General features: G+C 49.2%; 1 protein-coding gene across 9 annotated transcripts in view; it reads right to left on the minus strand.

Moving 5' to 3' along the window:
• Positions 1–16996, minus strand: part of Atp11a (ATPase phospholipid transporting 11A) — a 108880-nt gene that overhangs the window by 18489 nt on the left and 73395 nt on the right. For all 9 annotated transcript variants that reach the window (XR_005284973.1, XR_005284974.1, XM_038325213.1 and 6 more), the window contains exons 13-21: positions 16553–16726; positions 15100–15269; positions 12881–12952; positions 12352–12425; positions 9627–9730; positions 4951–5132; positions 2930–3181; positions 1528–1705; positions 143–245 (exon numbers count right to left, since the gene is read on the minus strand). Coding sequence is in view for 7 of the 9 variants with exons in the window: in XM_038325213.1 (XP_038181141.1) it covers positions 143–245; positions 1528–1705; positions 2930–3181; positions 4951–5132; positions 9627–9730; positions 12352–12425; positions 12881–12952; positions 15100–15269; positions 16553–16726 (1309 nt within the window). In the remaining 2 variants the exon portion in view is untranslated. The remainder of the gene's footprint in view (positions 1–142; positions 246–1527; positions 1706–2929; positions 3182–4950; positions 5133–9626; positions 9731–12351; positions 12426–12880; positions 12953–15099; positions 15270–16552; positions 16727–16996) is intronic.

Consider the following 16996-nt stretch of genomic DNA (forward strand, 5'->3'; position numbering starts at 1 on the left):
CAGCTAAGCCCAGGTGACCACTGCCTGGCATCTCCTTGCAAAATCACAAGTCACAGGTGGACGTCCAAGGTCCCTCTGCATGACAGGGTACAGCCTGTGTCTACCAAAAGCATAGATCCCAACTACAGCAGCAATGGCTTACCTATGCCCACGTGGGCCTCCAGGATCATGCTGACATCATTGGCACCGTCACCAATTGCTAAGGTGATAGGGTGCTCCTTTGAAAATTTGATTAACTTAACAATCTGGAAAAGAAAGAAACATGGAGTTTATCTTCTGTTTGGATTTCATTAGGGTTATTAGCTGGGCAGAACCAACTGAGACACACAGCTGGTGTAGGGCAGAGGGAAACTGTACTCACAGCTCCTTTCTAGAGCTCTCAGACTATTTCCTCCACAGAGGGTCAAATCGTCTCATAAAAACTAAGATATGATCAATGACATGACTTCACAAAGGCAGGAAAACAAAACTAGAGTAATGTCCAGATATCGGAAAAGCCTGGGACCAATGCAGTCTGCAGGAAGGGGCTGTAATTCCACGCCACTTGGTATCAAATGATTTTTAAAAAGAAGCTGTTTCTAATGCTATTTTCATTTTCAAACCCGTCATGCATAAAGATCAAATATGTCAACTTAACGTAATAAGCACCTTTCACGACTGCTCTTTCTCCATTTCCAAGTCTATTTCTTCATGGACCTCCCCCCATGCACCGTGCTTCAGTACAATGCACTTCCCCATGCACCGTGCTTCAGTACAATGCATTAGGATGAGACAGAGAAGGAGGGAAACTACAGATTGCTTTCTTATTTCAAGACAAGAAATGTAAGTAAGTATACATGCATTTGTATACATCAATTGAGAACCCAAAAATAGCACTGGGAATCCCAGGCTGTGATCAGGGAAAGAATTACAGAAGGTTTACATGGCGTCAAGCACAAAAGAGGGTACCAAAAAAAAAAAAAAAAAAAAGAGCCACTGCCTGTCTTCTCTGAGAAATGCCCAGGACATCTGGTTGTGTCTAGTGACAGAGGTTAATTAGAGAATTGAGCTTGCATTCAAAAGAACACCTCCCTGAACCTGGCTCTCAGCATAATGTTCTCGACCTTTACAGCTGGGCCACCCGAGAGGACCTGATCTCCTTATGCCCAGTTTAAGGAGGCACCTGAAGCATGCTCCGATGAAGCCAGGTCTCCTCCAGGCGTATGAGAAACATGGCATACACTGGAAAGACGCCATGCTTGTGGATGTGTCCCACGATATATTTGATGTATTTAAAAAGATAATCTGGGTATGTTCCCATAAGGACAGGAAAAGTGCAGAGGATTGTCTGGAGTTGGAAGGAGGAAAATCAAATCCTGGCTCCCATGGGCACACAGAAGGTGCTCCATGAAGGGGCCATCCATGCCTGACCCCCAAGGAGAACCTAAGACTCAGGGCTGACATTTCTATGTTCCCACTAAGTGTTTGTCTATCGGAGACAGTGAGGTTTAAGGAAAGGCTTTCTCCCCATGCAGGCCAGTGCATGACCTGCGCCTTCTGCAAGGGGGCCATCCGGCAGCACAGCACGGCACTGCAGTTCCTGCAGATCTCCAGGAAGAGCTCTCGGTAGTTGCCTGAGGAGCTCCCATCCTCCCGGGGCTTCATTATCAAGGACAGCGCAGCTCCGTCGATGATTAAACCATAATCATGCATATCTGTCGAAAGTCTGTTAGAGCACACAGAAGGGACGATCACTCAGTCACTGCTCTACAGTTTAGGACACCATACCCGGGGCATCCACACGGTGCCTGGGGTTAGGAGGCTCCTAGTTCTCCCTCCATCACTCCAACCTTTGCAGAACTGGAACTACCTCTGTGACTCCTCCACAGTCAAATGAAAATCCTTGTGGCAGCAGCCACAGCTTCCTGAGCATGTAAGTCTCACACTGAGACACCCAAGGTGGGCTTGGACGGGAAGATCGTCTGCTCTCCATGCCAGCCTCCCTCCACCTGTATGGCTAATACCTCCTAGGCATCCTGCCCTGGTGACTTCACTGTGAGAACATGGTCAAAGTCTCCCTTTACTGGGCTATAAAGATTTATTTTTTTTATCATTTTAAAGTATGTATAATCTGTATGTAGGTGTGGGCACACGTCTGCTGAGACCAGCGGAGTCTGACCTCCCAGGAGCTGAAGTTGCAGGCAGTGGGAAGCTGCCTGGTGTAGGAGCTGGGAATTAAACTTAGGCCCTCTGGAAGAGTGGTGCATGCTCTTAATGACTGATCTATCTCTCCAGGCTCCTTTGCAAGGCCTTAGAATGACAACAACATCCATAATCCCGAAGTTCTGCAGAACAAAATAGGGAAATAACTTTGTGCTCTTCTGAAAACAATCTAAAATCTGCACACACCTAGAGGCTGGCTTGTCCTGCCAAATACATATGACTCTTGATAGTTCAATAAGGGCATGTGCTCTAAGCCCGACTGTCTTAAGTTGAAAACTTATCCTCTAATCTCCAAATGTTCGCTGTGGCACATGCATGTGGACACCCACACAAATAAAGACATAAAACAATGATTCATCAGAATCAAATGAGACTACCTTCGGATGACTCAGGCCCTGGTAAAACGTGTGAATAAACTGGCAGACACTCTTGGGGAGACACTGCTGCCTCCATTATTACTAACCACCTTCTGGCTTCTCTGGCAGCATCCCAAGGCACCCACGAGGGACCCAGGAGGCGCAACAGCAGATGGAAATTTTACCACTGAAAACATCTTTCTACATTCTCCACCTATCGGCTTGAAATTGCCTGCCCAGGCACACCCAGCCGTGGAAAGGCTTCCGTGCCACTTGCAGCCTCTAGGTGACCCACAGACTGTGGGCACACAGAGGTGCAGGACCCCACGAGGTGGGACTGGTTTGCAGAGGCGGTGGGAGGAGCCGCCTACCCCGAGAAGGAGTCTCTGGTCAGGCTTCCGCTGCAGCGCAGGACTGTCTTGCTCAGCTCAAAGAGGACATCGTGCAGGCTCTGCTCCTCTAGCCTTTTGGTGGTCAGCTCCAGCAGCTGTGTGCTCCTGCGGAACAGCTTGCAGGCATAGCAGGTGGCTGAGGCTGTCTCCATCTTGTCTCCAGTGAGCACCCACACCTTGATGCCCGCCTTCTGCAGGGCCTCGATTGTGTCTGCGGCTTTCTCTTGGAGCCTGGGAAAGTAGAACCCAGACAGTGGGCTCAGGAGCTAAGGCCACCAAAGAAAGAACTTCAAGAAACATGAAGCTATCAAAATATTTAGCTCTGTGAAACAGCACATGCAAAGGGTTGAGGGTCCATGCAAAGGACATGAACCTGCTCCCAGAGCGCACACCTTACAGTGATATGCACGAGGCTCTACCAAACAAACACGGATGAGCTATTTAAGGCGGCTGTCCTGTGCCACGTTCTCTCCCTGAGCCTAACATCCGTCCACAATTCAGTATCATTCCACTTAGGAGAATCATTAAAACCAGAAACGAAATGGAAAATGGAACTGGGAAATAAGGTATTATTTTTCCTTTTGGTACCATTTGTTCTCATATTGTTTCTTATCACACTGGAATCCAGAATCTATTGGAGTACAGTTAAGAGGCTAGTAATAATACCAGCGGCCCCACAGCATGTGCCAGCACTGTGTGAAATCCGGTATTACCTTTCACCTCTACATAACCCTGCAAAGTCACCGAGTCCCAGGGAGGAAGCGCCTGGCCTGAAGTGGGGAGACGCCATCACTACAGACACACAAACGAGGACAGCCGCCTCCCATCTCATAACTTTTCTGAGACGATGAGGAACCCGAGGTCTCGAGTGGTAAGGGTGCTGACTCTGGGTCTTAAAGAAGAAACTTGTGATCAATCATCACTCAACGGGACATCATATCTGCAGTTCCAGGTGAACACGTGTTCTATGTCACCTGGGCTACACAGCGAAACCCTGTCTAGAAGAGAGAACTGTTTTACTGCCACTGATCGCTAGTGCTCCTGGGGCCAATCCTCCATGTTCCGGGGCCTAACTCCAGCACCCTCCCTGCAGCAGCCTCCCTTTCTGCATCACCCACGGCCAGGGCTCCCAGCTCTCACCCTGAAACTGAGAATTCAGAAGCGTTCTCACATTTTATCAGCTGTAACCACTGGGTTAGTCCACTTCAATCTGCTAACTTTCTTCAACGAAGACAAACATGTCGAAGATATTAAAATCTTAAAAAGTCAAGCTGTGCTCAGAAGAGCCAGCAGCAGCTTCCTACAATCAGTAGGAAAATTACTACTAATTCCTTTCTAAGGCTAGAAGAGAAACTGGATCTTCCATGTGTACCATGATGTGAAGATGTCACTTTCACTATCTGGAACAAAGCGCCTTTTCAGGGACCTTATGTGTGGCCAGTAACATATCACCCAGCTCTGGTTTTCTGGATTGTCGCTCTACATGAAGGGAAACAGGTGAAGCTGTCCTCAGGGAGAACACACTGGCACTGGACGTGTGTGCCATCCGTCTGCCCACCCCACTCCCACGGCCTCTCCACCTGTAACTATGGACGTGTGTGCCATCCGTCCGCCCACCCCACTCCCACGGCCTCTCCACCTGTAACTGTGGACGTGTGTGCCATCCGTCTGCCCACCCCACTCCCACGGCCTCTCCACCTGTAACTGTGGACGTGTGTGCCATCCGTCCGCCCACCCCACTCCCACGGCCTCTCCACCTGTAACTGTGGACGTGTGTGCCATCCGTCCGCCCACTCCACTCCCACGGCTTCTCCACCTGTAACTGTGGACGTGTGTGCCGTCCGCCCACCCAACTCCCACGGCCTCTCCACCTGTAACTGTGGACGTGTGTGCTGTCCGCCCACCCCACTTCCACGGCTTCTCCACCTGTAACTGTGGACATGTGTGCCGTCCGCCCACCCCACTCTCTGCCGCTGAACAGACACACATGGCAGCGTTACCGGTCCTCGACAGCTGTAGCACCAAGCAGAATCAGGTCCTTCTCGATCTGCTCGTAGGCTTCTGCTAACTTCTTCTCCCGATCTTGAAGCGCAACCTTGGCGGTCTGCAGCAGTCTGCAAACATCCTCATATTCTTCTGGCTCAAGCCGCTTGTAGGCAACACACAGGGTCCGCAGACCTTCCTGCGGAACACGAGTCAGTGTTTAACATGAATCCATCATTGCCTGCTGAATGTATTCTCAGGCCTTCCTCATACCCATCTGAAGAGAGTGAGTCATAACCCAGCCACCCTCAAGGAATTACTGAATTACATTAAATATGGACAATCATGTACATCTAGAACTGTAACCTACAATACCTCTACCAGGCCACTATACCAGAACACAGACTCTTTCCCTTCATGTAAACAAACAGAGTTCATTTGTGTTTGGGGGAGATAACTTGTAATGTTGTGGTAATGGTTTATCCAAAGCTGGGAGCCTGTCAGAATCCGACCGTAGTGAATACCAAGGAGGACCGCAAGTTTATTCATCCACATGCTGGGCACACAGGAAACTAAAACAAGCCTCAAGGATGAGGGGTTCTGACATGCGTGAAGAAGGTGCTATCAAGGCCACGTGACCTGCCAAGTCACACCGAACTGTCCTGGGTGACGGCTCCTGGTGTGGCTCCCTTGGGTGTCTCCTGCTCTTTCGCCTTAATTCCATGTCCAACAGTGTGACACTCACAGGCCTCCTCAACATGCACTGCAAATCCTGGATTTTAGACTTTTAAGAATACTTCCTGCTGTGTTGTCAACTTCTCACAGCCCTTTAGCCCTCCTAATGTGTGTGAAGGACAGACCCCCGCAGTCAACAGTTCTCCTAACCCTCAGGGAAGGAGGGACATGGGCAAACACTGTGCTCCACCCACAAGTCTGAAGAGTCATCAGACAAGGAGGTCTCTACAGACAAAATGTCCAGGATGGAGGGTGCTGGGAGTGGTGAACTGGGCTTTCAGGAATGAACGAGCCTCTGCTTGTGAAGGGACTTTCTAAGGTGGCGCCCTGAGGTGGAGCGCCTTTCTGAAAGCCTCTGGCTAAGCAGGGCAAAAGTCCCGTGTGAAACACTACCAAGCTATAGAAACACACTCACACCCGGAGGCCACTGTAGAGCGCCACCCCTTATAAACACACATGAAGTGAACCTCAACTGCACACCAGCAAACTGAATCCAACAGGACTACTCCAACATGAAAGGAATGTGAGCCACGGCTGAACGCGACTCATCGCCGGATGCCAGACTAGGAAATAGGCTGACGTAACACATGGTGTGGCCAGGATGAAGCCCCACCCGATACTGAACTGATGCAGAGGAAATATCTGAAAACTGTAGGAGCAACACAGAGCCGTCCTCACATGGTGCCCCGAGAACAGTTCCAAGGCGAGGAGAGGGCGGGAGTCTCCCACCTTTTCACTTCTGCTGAACACAACTCAGCACCACAAATTCTACCAGAGCAATTTGGTAAGTGCACCCAAATCCGAAAGAATGCTTTTCTAAAGACTGCACATGCAGATGGCCAGCTCTTGCAGTAGGAAAACCATAAAGAATGTAATCCCCTCTCACGAAATCCCAGAGCTATTGCATGAATGCTGTAATCAGCACAGGTCCCAACAGCTCAACTGTGACATCAGCACAGGCATGCCGGCTGCACCTCACACGCTCCCAACACTCACCTTGAGAAGGAGATTAAGAACACATTCTACCCACAATTATACCAGAAAGAAAACACTCATGAATGTGCTTACTTACGGTGGAAAACACTCATAGACTGAAAACTACACAACACTGAAAATCACAGAAGAGCAAATAACAGAAACATGTCTGTTTCCATGGAGTGGAAGATTTCATTTTGTTTAGATGACAACACTACTCAAAGCCATTTGGAGTCTTGTGATCCTACGGAACTCCTGGTGGCGACCTCTGCAGAAACTCATATGGAATTTCAGGGTATTCAGAGAGCATAAGGATTTTAGGTAAGAATAAAGTTGGGCATGCGTACATTCTGGTTTCAAAACTTACTAGCACACGACAGTACAGAAAACTGTAAAGAACTGGTGTGTGCAGAGAGAGACAGAGACACAGAGAGAAGAGCAGGACAGAACTGAGGCCCAGAAACAAATCTTGGAACATCTGGCTAGACAATTTAACAAGAGGAACAAGATCACTCAACAGGGATAGAACCATCCCTTCAACAATGATGCTCAAAAAACGACACCCACTTTTAGAAAAATACAGGGTAAAGTCTTCCTAATCTTGTATTTGGCAAAATTTAATTATGATGCTCAAAACAGGCAACTGAAGAAGAAATGGGCGACTGGATTTGAAGGGAACAATGATCCTCTCAGCATCACCTACAGCCGTATTCAGTGTAAAGCTTCAACTGTTTAAAAATAATGGTATGAATGAGGAGCCTGTAGGTCTCTCAGTTTGCTGCCTGAGGAACTGCTGGGCTGGGTGTGGGCTGGGGAACTCAGGCAGAAGTTTTGAATTACCTGACCTATAGGACGGGGCTAAGTATTCCAGAACATATTTAAAGGATGCTGTCCTGGTTGGTTTTTGTCAACTAGATACAAACCTAGACACATCTTGGAAGAGAGAATCTTAATTGGTAAAATGCTCCCAAGAGTGGCATGAAGGCAAACCTATGGGCGTTCTCCTAACTAGCGACTGATCTGTGAACACTTGGCCCATTGTGGGTGGTGCCCTCCCTGGGCAGGCGGTACTGAGGTATACACGAAAGCAGCTGAGCCAGCCAGTAAGTGACGTTCTTCATCGTCATTTCCCTGCTTCATGTCCTGCCCGAAGTTCCCTTCACGATGGACTATGATTGGGACATGAAAATTGAAATGAACCCTTTTCTCCCCAAGTTTGTTTTGGTCAAAGTGTTTTGCCACAGTTATCTTACTTAGGGTTTCCATTGCTGCGATGAAACACCATGACCATAAAGCAAGTTGGGGAGGCTGGCTTTCAGTTCAGAGGTTCAGTCCATTATCATCACGATGGAGGCATGGCGGTGTGCAGGCAGACGTGGTGCTGCAGGAGTAGCCGAGAGTCCTACTCTTACAGGCAACAGGAAATGGTCTGACATACACTGGGTGGTATCCTGAGCACAGGAAACCTCAAAGCCTGCCCTGACAGTGACGCACTTCCTCCAGCAAGACCATACCCACTCCAACAAAGCCACACATCCTAATACTGCCACTCCCTATAAGATTATGGGGGCCAATTATGGATGGACAGGCCCAGAGGTCAGGCATGAGGCCTCAAGAGGCTAACCGAGCACAGCAAATTCCCACAGGCGCCAGGCAGAGCACTGTTCCAAATCCATCAAACAACACGAGGCCACAGCTTGAAGCAACAAGTGTTTCCTGAGGAGCTTGGCCAGTTCTCTGAATAAAATTCTAGGGCTGCAGGAAGCGAGAAAGATCCAGCAGCCCACAGGGTGAAGTTCGCACTGTGGCCTGCGTACAGGATGGAGTCCACGCCCAGAGGGATCAACTAGCCAGCTATGGCAGACCAAGTGATGGTGACGGGAGTGGGATGCTCGCCATTAAAACTGCAGTACTGAAGAATTCCCAGTCTTGGTAAAGGCCTACAGAGCACTCTCTAGACTCCCAAGCAGAAAAAGAGAATCACCGCACACAGACTCACCACAACCAGAGACCATCCACGGGAAAGCAGCAAAGAAAATAGAGTAACACGGAGAGCAAGCCCAGCCACAGCATGGCGTTTCCTAAGAAAAGGGCTGTCTACACGAGGACCCACAGTTCACGCTGGGCTTCAGTCTCAAATGTCCATCAACAGGCGAACAAATGAGTAAGTCGGGCATCAGCACAGATGATAAGGGCGCTGTGCTGCATCACACACGTGGATGAGCTGTGATGCTACTGATAAGACCACGCCAGAAGGTCAGGGCTCTTCTACAGTGATGGCAAACAGTGGGGGCTGATGGGAGCTGACAGGGAGGGGAATGCAAAGGTCTGGAGGACACTGTGTGGCAAGGCTTTTGCAACTGTGAATCAAAAGCTACCCACTTTTCTCTTTAATATGAACACACTAATATATCGACTATAGCTCAATAAAGTCTTTTGAAAAAGATGTACTTTAAACACAATTAACTACTTCCCTTAAGGAAAATGATTCTCAGGTGGCGAGAACCATCCAGAACAATGCAGTATGCACTATGTCAGTGTGCTCATTAACACAAAGTGTGTCTCTAGTGATGCTCCTGGAGGTGACCCTTGGCAGAAGGCATCAGAATCCCCAATGTGCTCACTTGAAATGAAAGTGAACACCAGGGCTTCAAGAAGTTTGTCCTAATAAGTTCAATGAAGCCAGCACATGCCTTCTGCAGCACCACATGGGGACTTTCTCTGAGAGGACATGACCGTGCTGTATCTGAATGTCTATCCAGTACAGCCTCTGCAGATTGCAGCAGAAAGCCATCTAATCCCAGGCATGGGGTCTGACTCCTCAGTCCTGGGAGGAACAGCTAAGAGGATGTGAGCTGCCTCAGCAGGAGAACAGCTAAACGGGAAGATGACCTCTCGTTATCGGTTGGCTGCAGCATAGAAAGCAACAGGTCTGAGAGATGAGTGCAGGAGTGAGCGGGGCTGGAACGGGGCAGCGTCTTACCACTGCATTGCGCTCGACTCTGGACCGGACCTGGTCCACTTTGCCTTCTATGACCCGGGGAAATATTGAAGAATCTGCTCCTTTGCAAAACAAGTAAATTTCTCCTGGAAGAGGAGGGAGAAAACAATGTTGAATTTAAGTACTACACGGGAAGACAAATTTACTTTTCATCTTGTTATTAATGAAAACAAATGACACCAGCACGGAGACCATTTCAAAGTACATCTTTAAGACCAGTTAACTCATTAAGATCTGAAGGAGGTGCAATCCATGAAATACGCCAGGGCCCCATTTTATTCCTACAGCCCACCAGTCTTAAGACATTCAGGAGCCACGAACAATGAGGGCTCTGGGTGCTCATACTCCCCGTGAGGAGCAAATACTTCCTTATGCAGGGTGAGCATAACAGAGCAAAGGGTGTGCTCCTGACCCAGAAGGAGTGTTCAAACTCCATGAAAGAGCAGAGGTGAGTGCATGACTCTTCCCAAAGTGAGTCTTCCATGGACAGGCCATCCTTTGTATCACGAAGCTTCATGGGAAACTCTGGCTTCCACATTCCTAGCCTTGTCCTCAGAGCTCTGAGCACCTTCGTGTTGGCTTGCATGTTCCTTTTCTCAACAGGAAAGAAATTTCTCCTTCCAGGTAATAGACACTAACAAGACAGCAAAGAAGCAGCCACTATGCAGAGAAAGCAGCTCTGATGACACCTGCTCAGTCCAGCTGCTCTGCAGTAAGTCTCAGCCTGACTCTCGGCACCTACTCTGTGAAACACTGTCTCGGGTCCTATTCAGTGACCCTGCTCAGCAATAATGCATCTAAGGCCTGCAGTGCTGTGCTGAATAGAGCATTTGGGTGTAACTATAGAAACATCACAGGAAGTCAGTTTGGTGGTGCACACCTTTAATCCCAGCAGGCAGAGACAGGCAGGTCCCTAAGTTTGAAGCCAGTCTTATCTACAGAGTGAGTTCCAAGACAGCCTGGGCTATACAAAGAAACCCTGTCTTAAAAAAAAAAAAACACCTCCACCACAACTACCAACAACAACAATTTAAAAAAAGAAAGAAAGAAAAAGAAACAGCACTGTGCATCCCAGTGGCGGCAGGCTACAGAAGGGACATGGCAGGGTTTATGTTCCCAGAAAGGTGGGATGCCCAGATTCCTCATAGGACAGGCTCCTATGCCCCTAACACCCCGAAAGTGCTTGGAAGTATATGGAGCAAAACCCAGAGGGCTCAAGAGGCTGGTGGTGACTCGTTTCGTCAACTGTCCAGGACGGGACTTCTGGGCTGAGGACTGCAATCAAATTTCAAGGCACAGCTATTTGGCAGGCACCCACTTGACCTATTTCCAAACTGCAGGAAGTATCAATGTGGGGTGCACCATGGGGAAAACATGGGCAACAGAGACAGGACTGTTGTTCAGTCAGAGTCCCCTGAAAGATGCAGGAGAGTGATGAGGACTCTCTGGAGAGACAATCCACACTGGGCAGGAGGAATACTAGGCAGCTCCTGGTGTGGATGCTGTGGATACCTGCACATCCAGGAAGGCATTCTGTGAGGACCTGCGAAGGGGCTGCCACTTCACATCATGATCCAGGAAGGGAAACACAGCTGGGTAAGCAGCTTATGGTGGCGAGGAGATGCAAACACAACATGGGGATATACCCACAGTAGGTGCTGGCCAAAGGCCAGGAGATCAGTGGTAGCTGAACCTCTGACACCAGAGCTATGTGGCTGTAAGGAGGGCCTTGTGAGTGCTGGGGGGCTCACATCCAGCGCACTGTGCAGGCAGGGAGAGGATGGGGGGCATGTCTACTTCTGCTGGGATTTCTCAGGAGAGGGTGACAAGGGACTAACTCATAATGCCTTCTAGACAAGATGCTGACAGAGAAGGACAGCTGCAGGTGTCTGCTGACAGGAAGGACAGGCGGGGAGGAGGCAAGTGCCAGTCCACATGGAGATTACATGCCAAGATCATACAGAATCACCAGGTCAAGGGGTCTCACTGTATCCATTCCTTCACCATCCCACACTTTAGCCACAAACCAGAATGTGCTGCTCCCAAAAAAGAGCCATTGTCATAGCGACCAGTCAGCGAAGCAATCCACTCTAGTTAGTATTCTGAATTCTAGTACAGAAATATCTGCAAACTCATACTACGTGTCCTTAAATGCAGTCAAAAACATGAGTTGCTTTTTAGATGAGTGTGGAGCACAGTAGTAAGACATTCATAGATGAGATAGTGTCTGTATGAGGCTTAGTTAATATTCATTTCTTGCCAAAGTTGTTAGTATAGAAGAGTTTACCTATGCTTTTAAAACTGGAGTAGGGGGGTAGCTCAGATGGTAAGGAATCTGCCTTGCAAGCATGATGACCCGGGTTCTATTCCCAGAACCCGTGCTTAAAAGGGCATCATACGTCTGCAGTGTCAGTGCTGGAGAGGCAGGGACAGGAGGGCTTCTAGGGCTCGCTGGCCAGTCAGTCTGTCCTAGTCAGAGAGACCCTGTCTAAGATCAAAAGACGAGGGGGGCAATGCCTGAGGAATGACAGTCATGTTGTCTATGGTATACACAGAAACACTCCAATGAAGGTACACACACATACACATGCACCTGCATGTACATGTACAAATGTGGAATGGTTTTTATGTCCTAAACCCTTGAAGGTCCTAGAGAATTATCCACCAGAATAAAGCCACCACCATGTAAGATTAGGAGAAATCTCACCTGTGGCAGATTTTACGATCACACTCATTCTTCTCCGCACAGAGTCAAAACTGAGGACTTCCAGCAATTCAAATCTGAAATAGAAACGTGAGGCATTTATTCTCTGCTGCCAAGAGGGTGCTGATTTGAATGATTTCCAAATGATCGTACCAGCAGGAAGGGGGCGTTCTCACCTCTCCCTGTGCCCTGTCTGTCCACACTGCGTGGATGTTCTGGGCCTCACAGGATGCCCAGCTCCAGCCCTGTGTTGGGATCAGTGCTTAAGAGTGCTGACGGGTCAGTCCAGGCTATGACTCCGCCCAGAAGGGTCGTAATATCTGTGTCTCACTTAGAATATCGCTAGAGCCTGCAACTCTCATGGCAAGTCTGACCATCTCTCCGGGAGACTGAGTTCAGGGCCCAGCTCAGACAGGACCTCTGAAGCACTGCAGTGTGCAGACTCGCCTCTCACACGGTCCCGGGCAGCTTACTTCAAAGATTAAGACTTAGTTCTTCCCCGTGACACGGATTCGTGCAGACAGCTGCTCACCTCTCAATGTCGTTCTCCCTGTTCAGTATTTCCATGTGACTGTCCTTCAGTCTCAGGTACGTGAAACCAAGCCTGCAGCGGAAGAGAAGGCAAACCCAGGGCTGAACCTGAAAGCCTGACAGGCCTCTTCCAGGGAGTCTTCACTTTATACTGGGCTATCTTCTTAAGGAAGCACTTTCATCAGGACAGTTGCTGGGTGCATTACAGAGCCAGAACATGGGATTCAGATTTATTTACCACCTCAGAAAATGACCCAAGAGTTTGCGCCCTACACTGAGAAGGTGCACTCTGGGGATGCTGGTGGCTTGCGGAAAGCCAGCACAAGGTGTCTGGGCTGCACTTCCTGCTTCTAACCACATTTTACTAACTGGTTAGCGGGCTTCAGTAGAAATAGAAACCTCAGATGCTATCTGCCACAGTGTGAACAGCTGCCAAAGTCCCTGGATGGAAACAACCCTAGTGCAAATGTCAAGGATGGTTGGCCGGGGAGACTTTGCCCCTCACGAAATGATTAGTATGGTCACCACAGGAGAGGGTTCCTCACACACAGAATAATTCTGCCCTCTCATGCTCTCTCCAAGCTGCCACCATTCTGGGCACAGCAAGAAACCCTGAGATGCTCATGCTTTGACCCTGGACCTCCCAGCCCCTAAACTGTGAGAAATACATTCCGGGCTTGTTTTTTAAAATAATTTAAAAAATTATAAATTATGTAGCCCTTGGTCAACCTAGTTATCTGACAGGATGTAGGCCCATCGTGGCTATTTGCAGTGATGTTGGCCCACGCCCCCTCTACTGTAAAAACAAACACCTCTAGCCATGAGGCACCTGCCAGGAGAGTAAAGGTCTGACCTTGAGTAGCTTTAACAAAAGATGGGACAGAACACACTAGCCCATCCGGCACCAACTACCACAGCAGTCAGGGGCTGGGCATATGGGTGATGATGGCCACCTGCTCCAGTGGGCGCTGCCCTCAGCTGAGAGAAAGACCCCTGGGAGGAGAAGAGCTCATGGACGGTGGGGCAGCCTGACCTGCCTTTTCCTATCTGCAGCAGTCTCATGGCTCCCCCTATAAATCAATGGTCCTCAACTTTCCTAATACAGTTCTTCATGTTGTGGTGACCCCAACCATAAAATGATCTCATTGTTACTTCAAAACTGTAATTTTGCTGCTGCTATGAATCATAATGTAAACATCTGATATGTGATCCCCAAAGGGGTTGTGATCCACTGGTTGAGAACTATTGCTATAAATGCTTCTAAAACTAGCCTCAAGAGGGGGGGGCTGGAGAGATGGCTCAGAGGTTAAGAGCATTGCCTGCTCTTCCAAAGGTCCTGAGTTCAATTCCCAGCAACCATATGGTGGCTCACAACCATCTGTAATGGGGTCTGGTGCCCTCTTCTGGCCTGCAAGTATACATGTAGACAGAATATTGCATCCATAATAAATAAATAAATATTAAAAAAAAAAACTAGCCTCAAGGGCCTGAGGTGGTGTGTGTGCGTGTGTGTGTGTGTCTGCATGCGTGCACGTGTACTGGGGTGGCCTGCACACCTACTAAGGGCATTATCATTCACACATCTTTGCCACTACCTAAACTTTACAGGAAAAGCAGATTTGCTCAGTCACACGCCAGCTCACTGGTGAGAGGTGAGAGGCATGAAAATGTTCTCTCTGTGTTCTCAGTCTCTGAAGGCTGCATACATTTGCTGGTGGCAGCGCTGGGAGTTTACTGTTCCATCAGAACTGTGAGCTGAGAAGCTCTGTGATATCCCTGACCTGAAATTGTGTCACACGTCTGGAGTGTTTTTCTGGATGTCTGTGTCTCGTGCCACATCTCACACAGCAGAAAGAAGTCCAGGAAGACCCCCTCGTCAGCGTAAAAGTCCCAGGTGGAAAGACCCAACACAAAGAAAGAACAGTGACAGGCAGAGACTGCATCTAGCTGCTACCTCTCCAGCTCAGGTGACAGGGAGAGCTGCAGAATTGGCCTTGGTGCCTGGCATCTTAGGATCAAAAAGAAGGCCTGGGGACGGGCTCTGTCTAGACAGCGATACGCACAGAAAACACAGCAACAAGGGCTTATGTTGCTGACAGGAAAGCTACCTCCACAAAAAATGCAAGGGCCCTGAGGTCACAATATAGAATTTTCTAGAATGACTCATGAGTTGGGTTGCAGACCCATTACCAACACTCTGAGACAGGCCATCCAACTCACCTCTGCACACCTTCAACCAGGGCAATCTCATCAGGCGAGGACGATATATACACACAGGACTTTGAGTCTGGAGATTTCTGGGGACCATCGACATCGTCCCCAGGATCGTCATCCTTCACCTGGACGGTGTGGCACAGGCAGAGAGCCCTGAAAAACAGCTCCTCCCGCTCCTGTGGAGACAGTCAGGGAAACTGTAACACCTCTGCCTGCGATGGGGAAAATATGAAAGAGACAGCAGATTGGACAGGCCCACAAAGCAGAGGTTAAGACCTCCCGGGGGTGGGGGGGATTGTCATTAGCTTGTCTCAGTGGTTACAAAAGAGAAGCACATGTGATTCCTTCACGCTCCAGAGTTGCCATGGCAACTCATATACGTATTAACAGGCAGTGAAGACTGAAAGAAGGGGTTTTGCTCATAATGACACTCCTAGGAAGCAGACTGCATGGCTATAAACACACTCAGGAATAGCCGTGTCCTGTGGGGAAAATGTCACCTATGCAATTGGCACACTCATTCCTGGCCACCGCGCCTGTGTGGCAGTGGCAGTCTGCTACTGGCAAAGAGTGCTGCATGTCGCATGACTTAATCTCCAGCTGTGTGCCTGCAGCCTGAAGCTCAGTCCTAACACAGCCCTGGAAGCAGATGCTGGGAGCCCCATGCTGAGCGCTGAAAAGATTGCATGAGGTCATGGTGGGCTGACCCAGATCAGAGTTCAGCTTCCTCAGTGATGGCTACACCCTGTAGTCAAAGATTCCAGAGGTCCTCGGTAGCTGGGCAGCACAGCAGCCAATGACAGGCTTCCCTGACAACCAATGTGGTGGGTGGGATTTGGGGTCGGTTTGGGAGGGTGTGGAGCTGCTATGGCAGATCTCAGGATGTGACTGACTGTGAACTGCTCGTCTGTCATTAACAGGCCACTTCTGGCTGTCAGGGTTCTGCAGTCATGATTTACCCTTTAGTCACCATACAGCTGGTGCTGGAATTTGAACCTTGACCGGAGACACTAAGACCCGAGGCCACGGCACTCTGCTGTGTGTATGCGTGTGTGTGAGCACAAATGCAACATATATACACATGTATCTATGTGCATGTAAATACACGTGTGTCTACGTGTGTGCGCACATATCTGTATGCACATGCAAGTTGCACACATGCAAACTGTGTATATTCACACTATTCTCAGAATACTGCCTGTCCTACCTGTGCTGTTTTTTTTCTTCCTCCCAGGTCAATTCTATCAGAGGAATCACTGTCAAGACCTCCTGCCTCTTGGAAGGGGACACACCATGGTAGATTCCAACCATGACCTCACTGAAGTCCTACAATGATTACTGACTTTGTCATACTCCCCACATGAACGGGGCAGCTTGTGTGAGTGAGAGTACCCCACCTACCCACATCCCTGATCCTGTGGCACAGACACACCCTGTACCCCCAGGGCCTGCAACCTACCCTTCCACTGACACCTGGGGAAGAATCAATCATATCGATGCCAGAAGAGTCGGGAAGGACCTGCCCGTTGCAGATAACATGAGGTACGTAGACGTGGCCCTCAATGCAGCACTCCTTGAAGGCCATGTTGTTCTCTGTAAGGGTGCCCGTCTTGTCCGTGAAGATGTACTCCACCTGAGGGTACCATACACTCAAGGTAAGACATATGTAGGCAGGTGACAATTCTTAGCCCAAGCCAATTCAATCCTAGTGGGACAGGAACCTCTGAGAGAGTCTGTCCAGATAGATCCACTACCACGTGTGGATACCCACAGCACCCCCTTCACCCACACAGGTGCAATTTTGGGGGGAAGAGGCTCTCCCCTCCTCATACTGGTGACAAATACAAGACAGAACACAATTGTGGCCTTGCAGAAGTTGGCCTCCAGGGAGCCAGGGCTGCAT

Source organism: Arvicola amphibius, chromosome 4 (assembly GCF_903992535.2).
Source record: "Arvicola amphibius chromosome 4, mArvAmp1.2, whole genome shotgun sequence".
NCBI classification, from domain to species: domain Eukaryota; kingdom Metazoa; phylum Chordata; class Mammalia; order Rodentia; family Cricetidae; genus Arvicola; species Arvicola amphibius.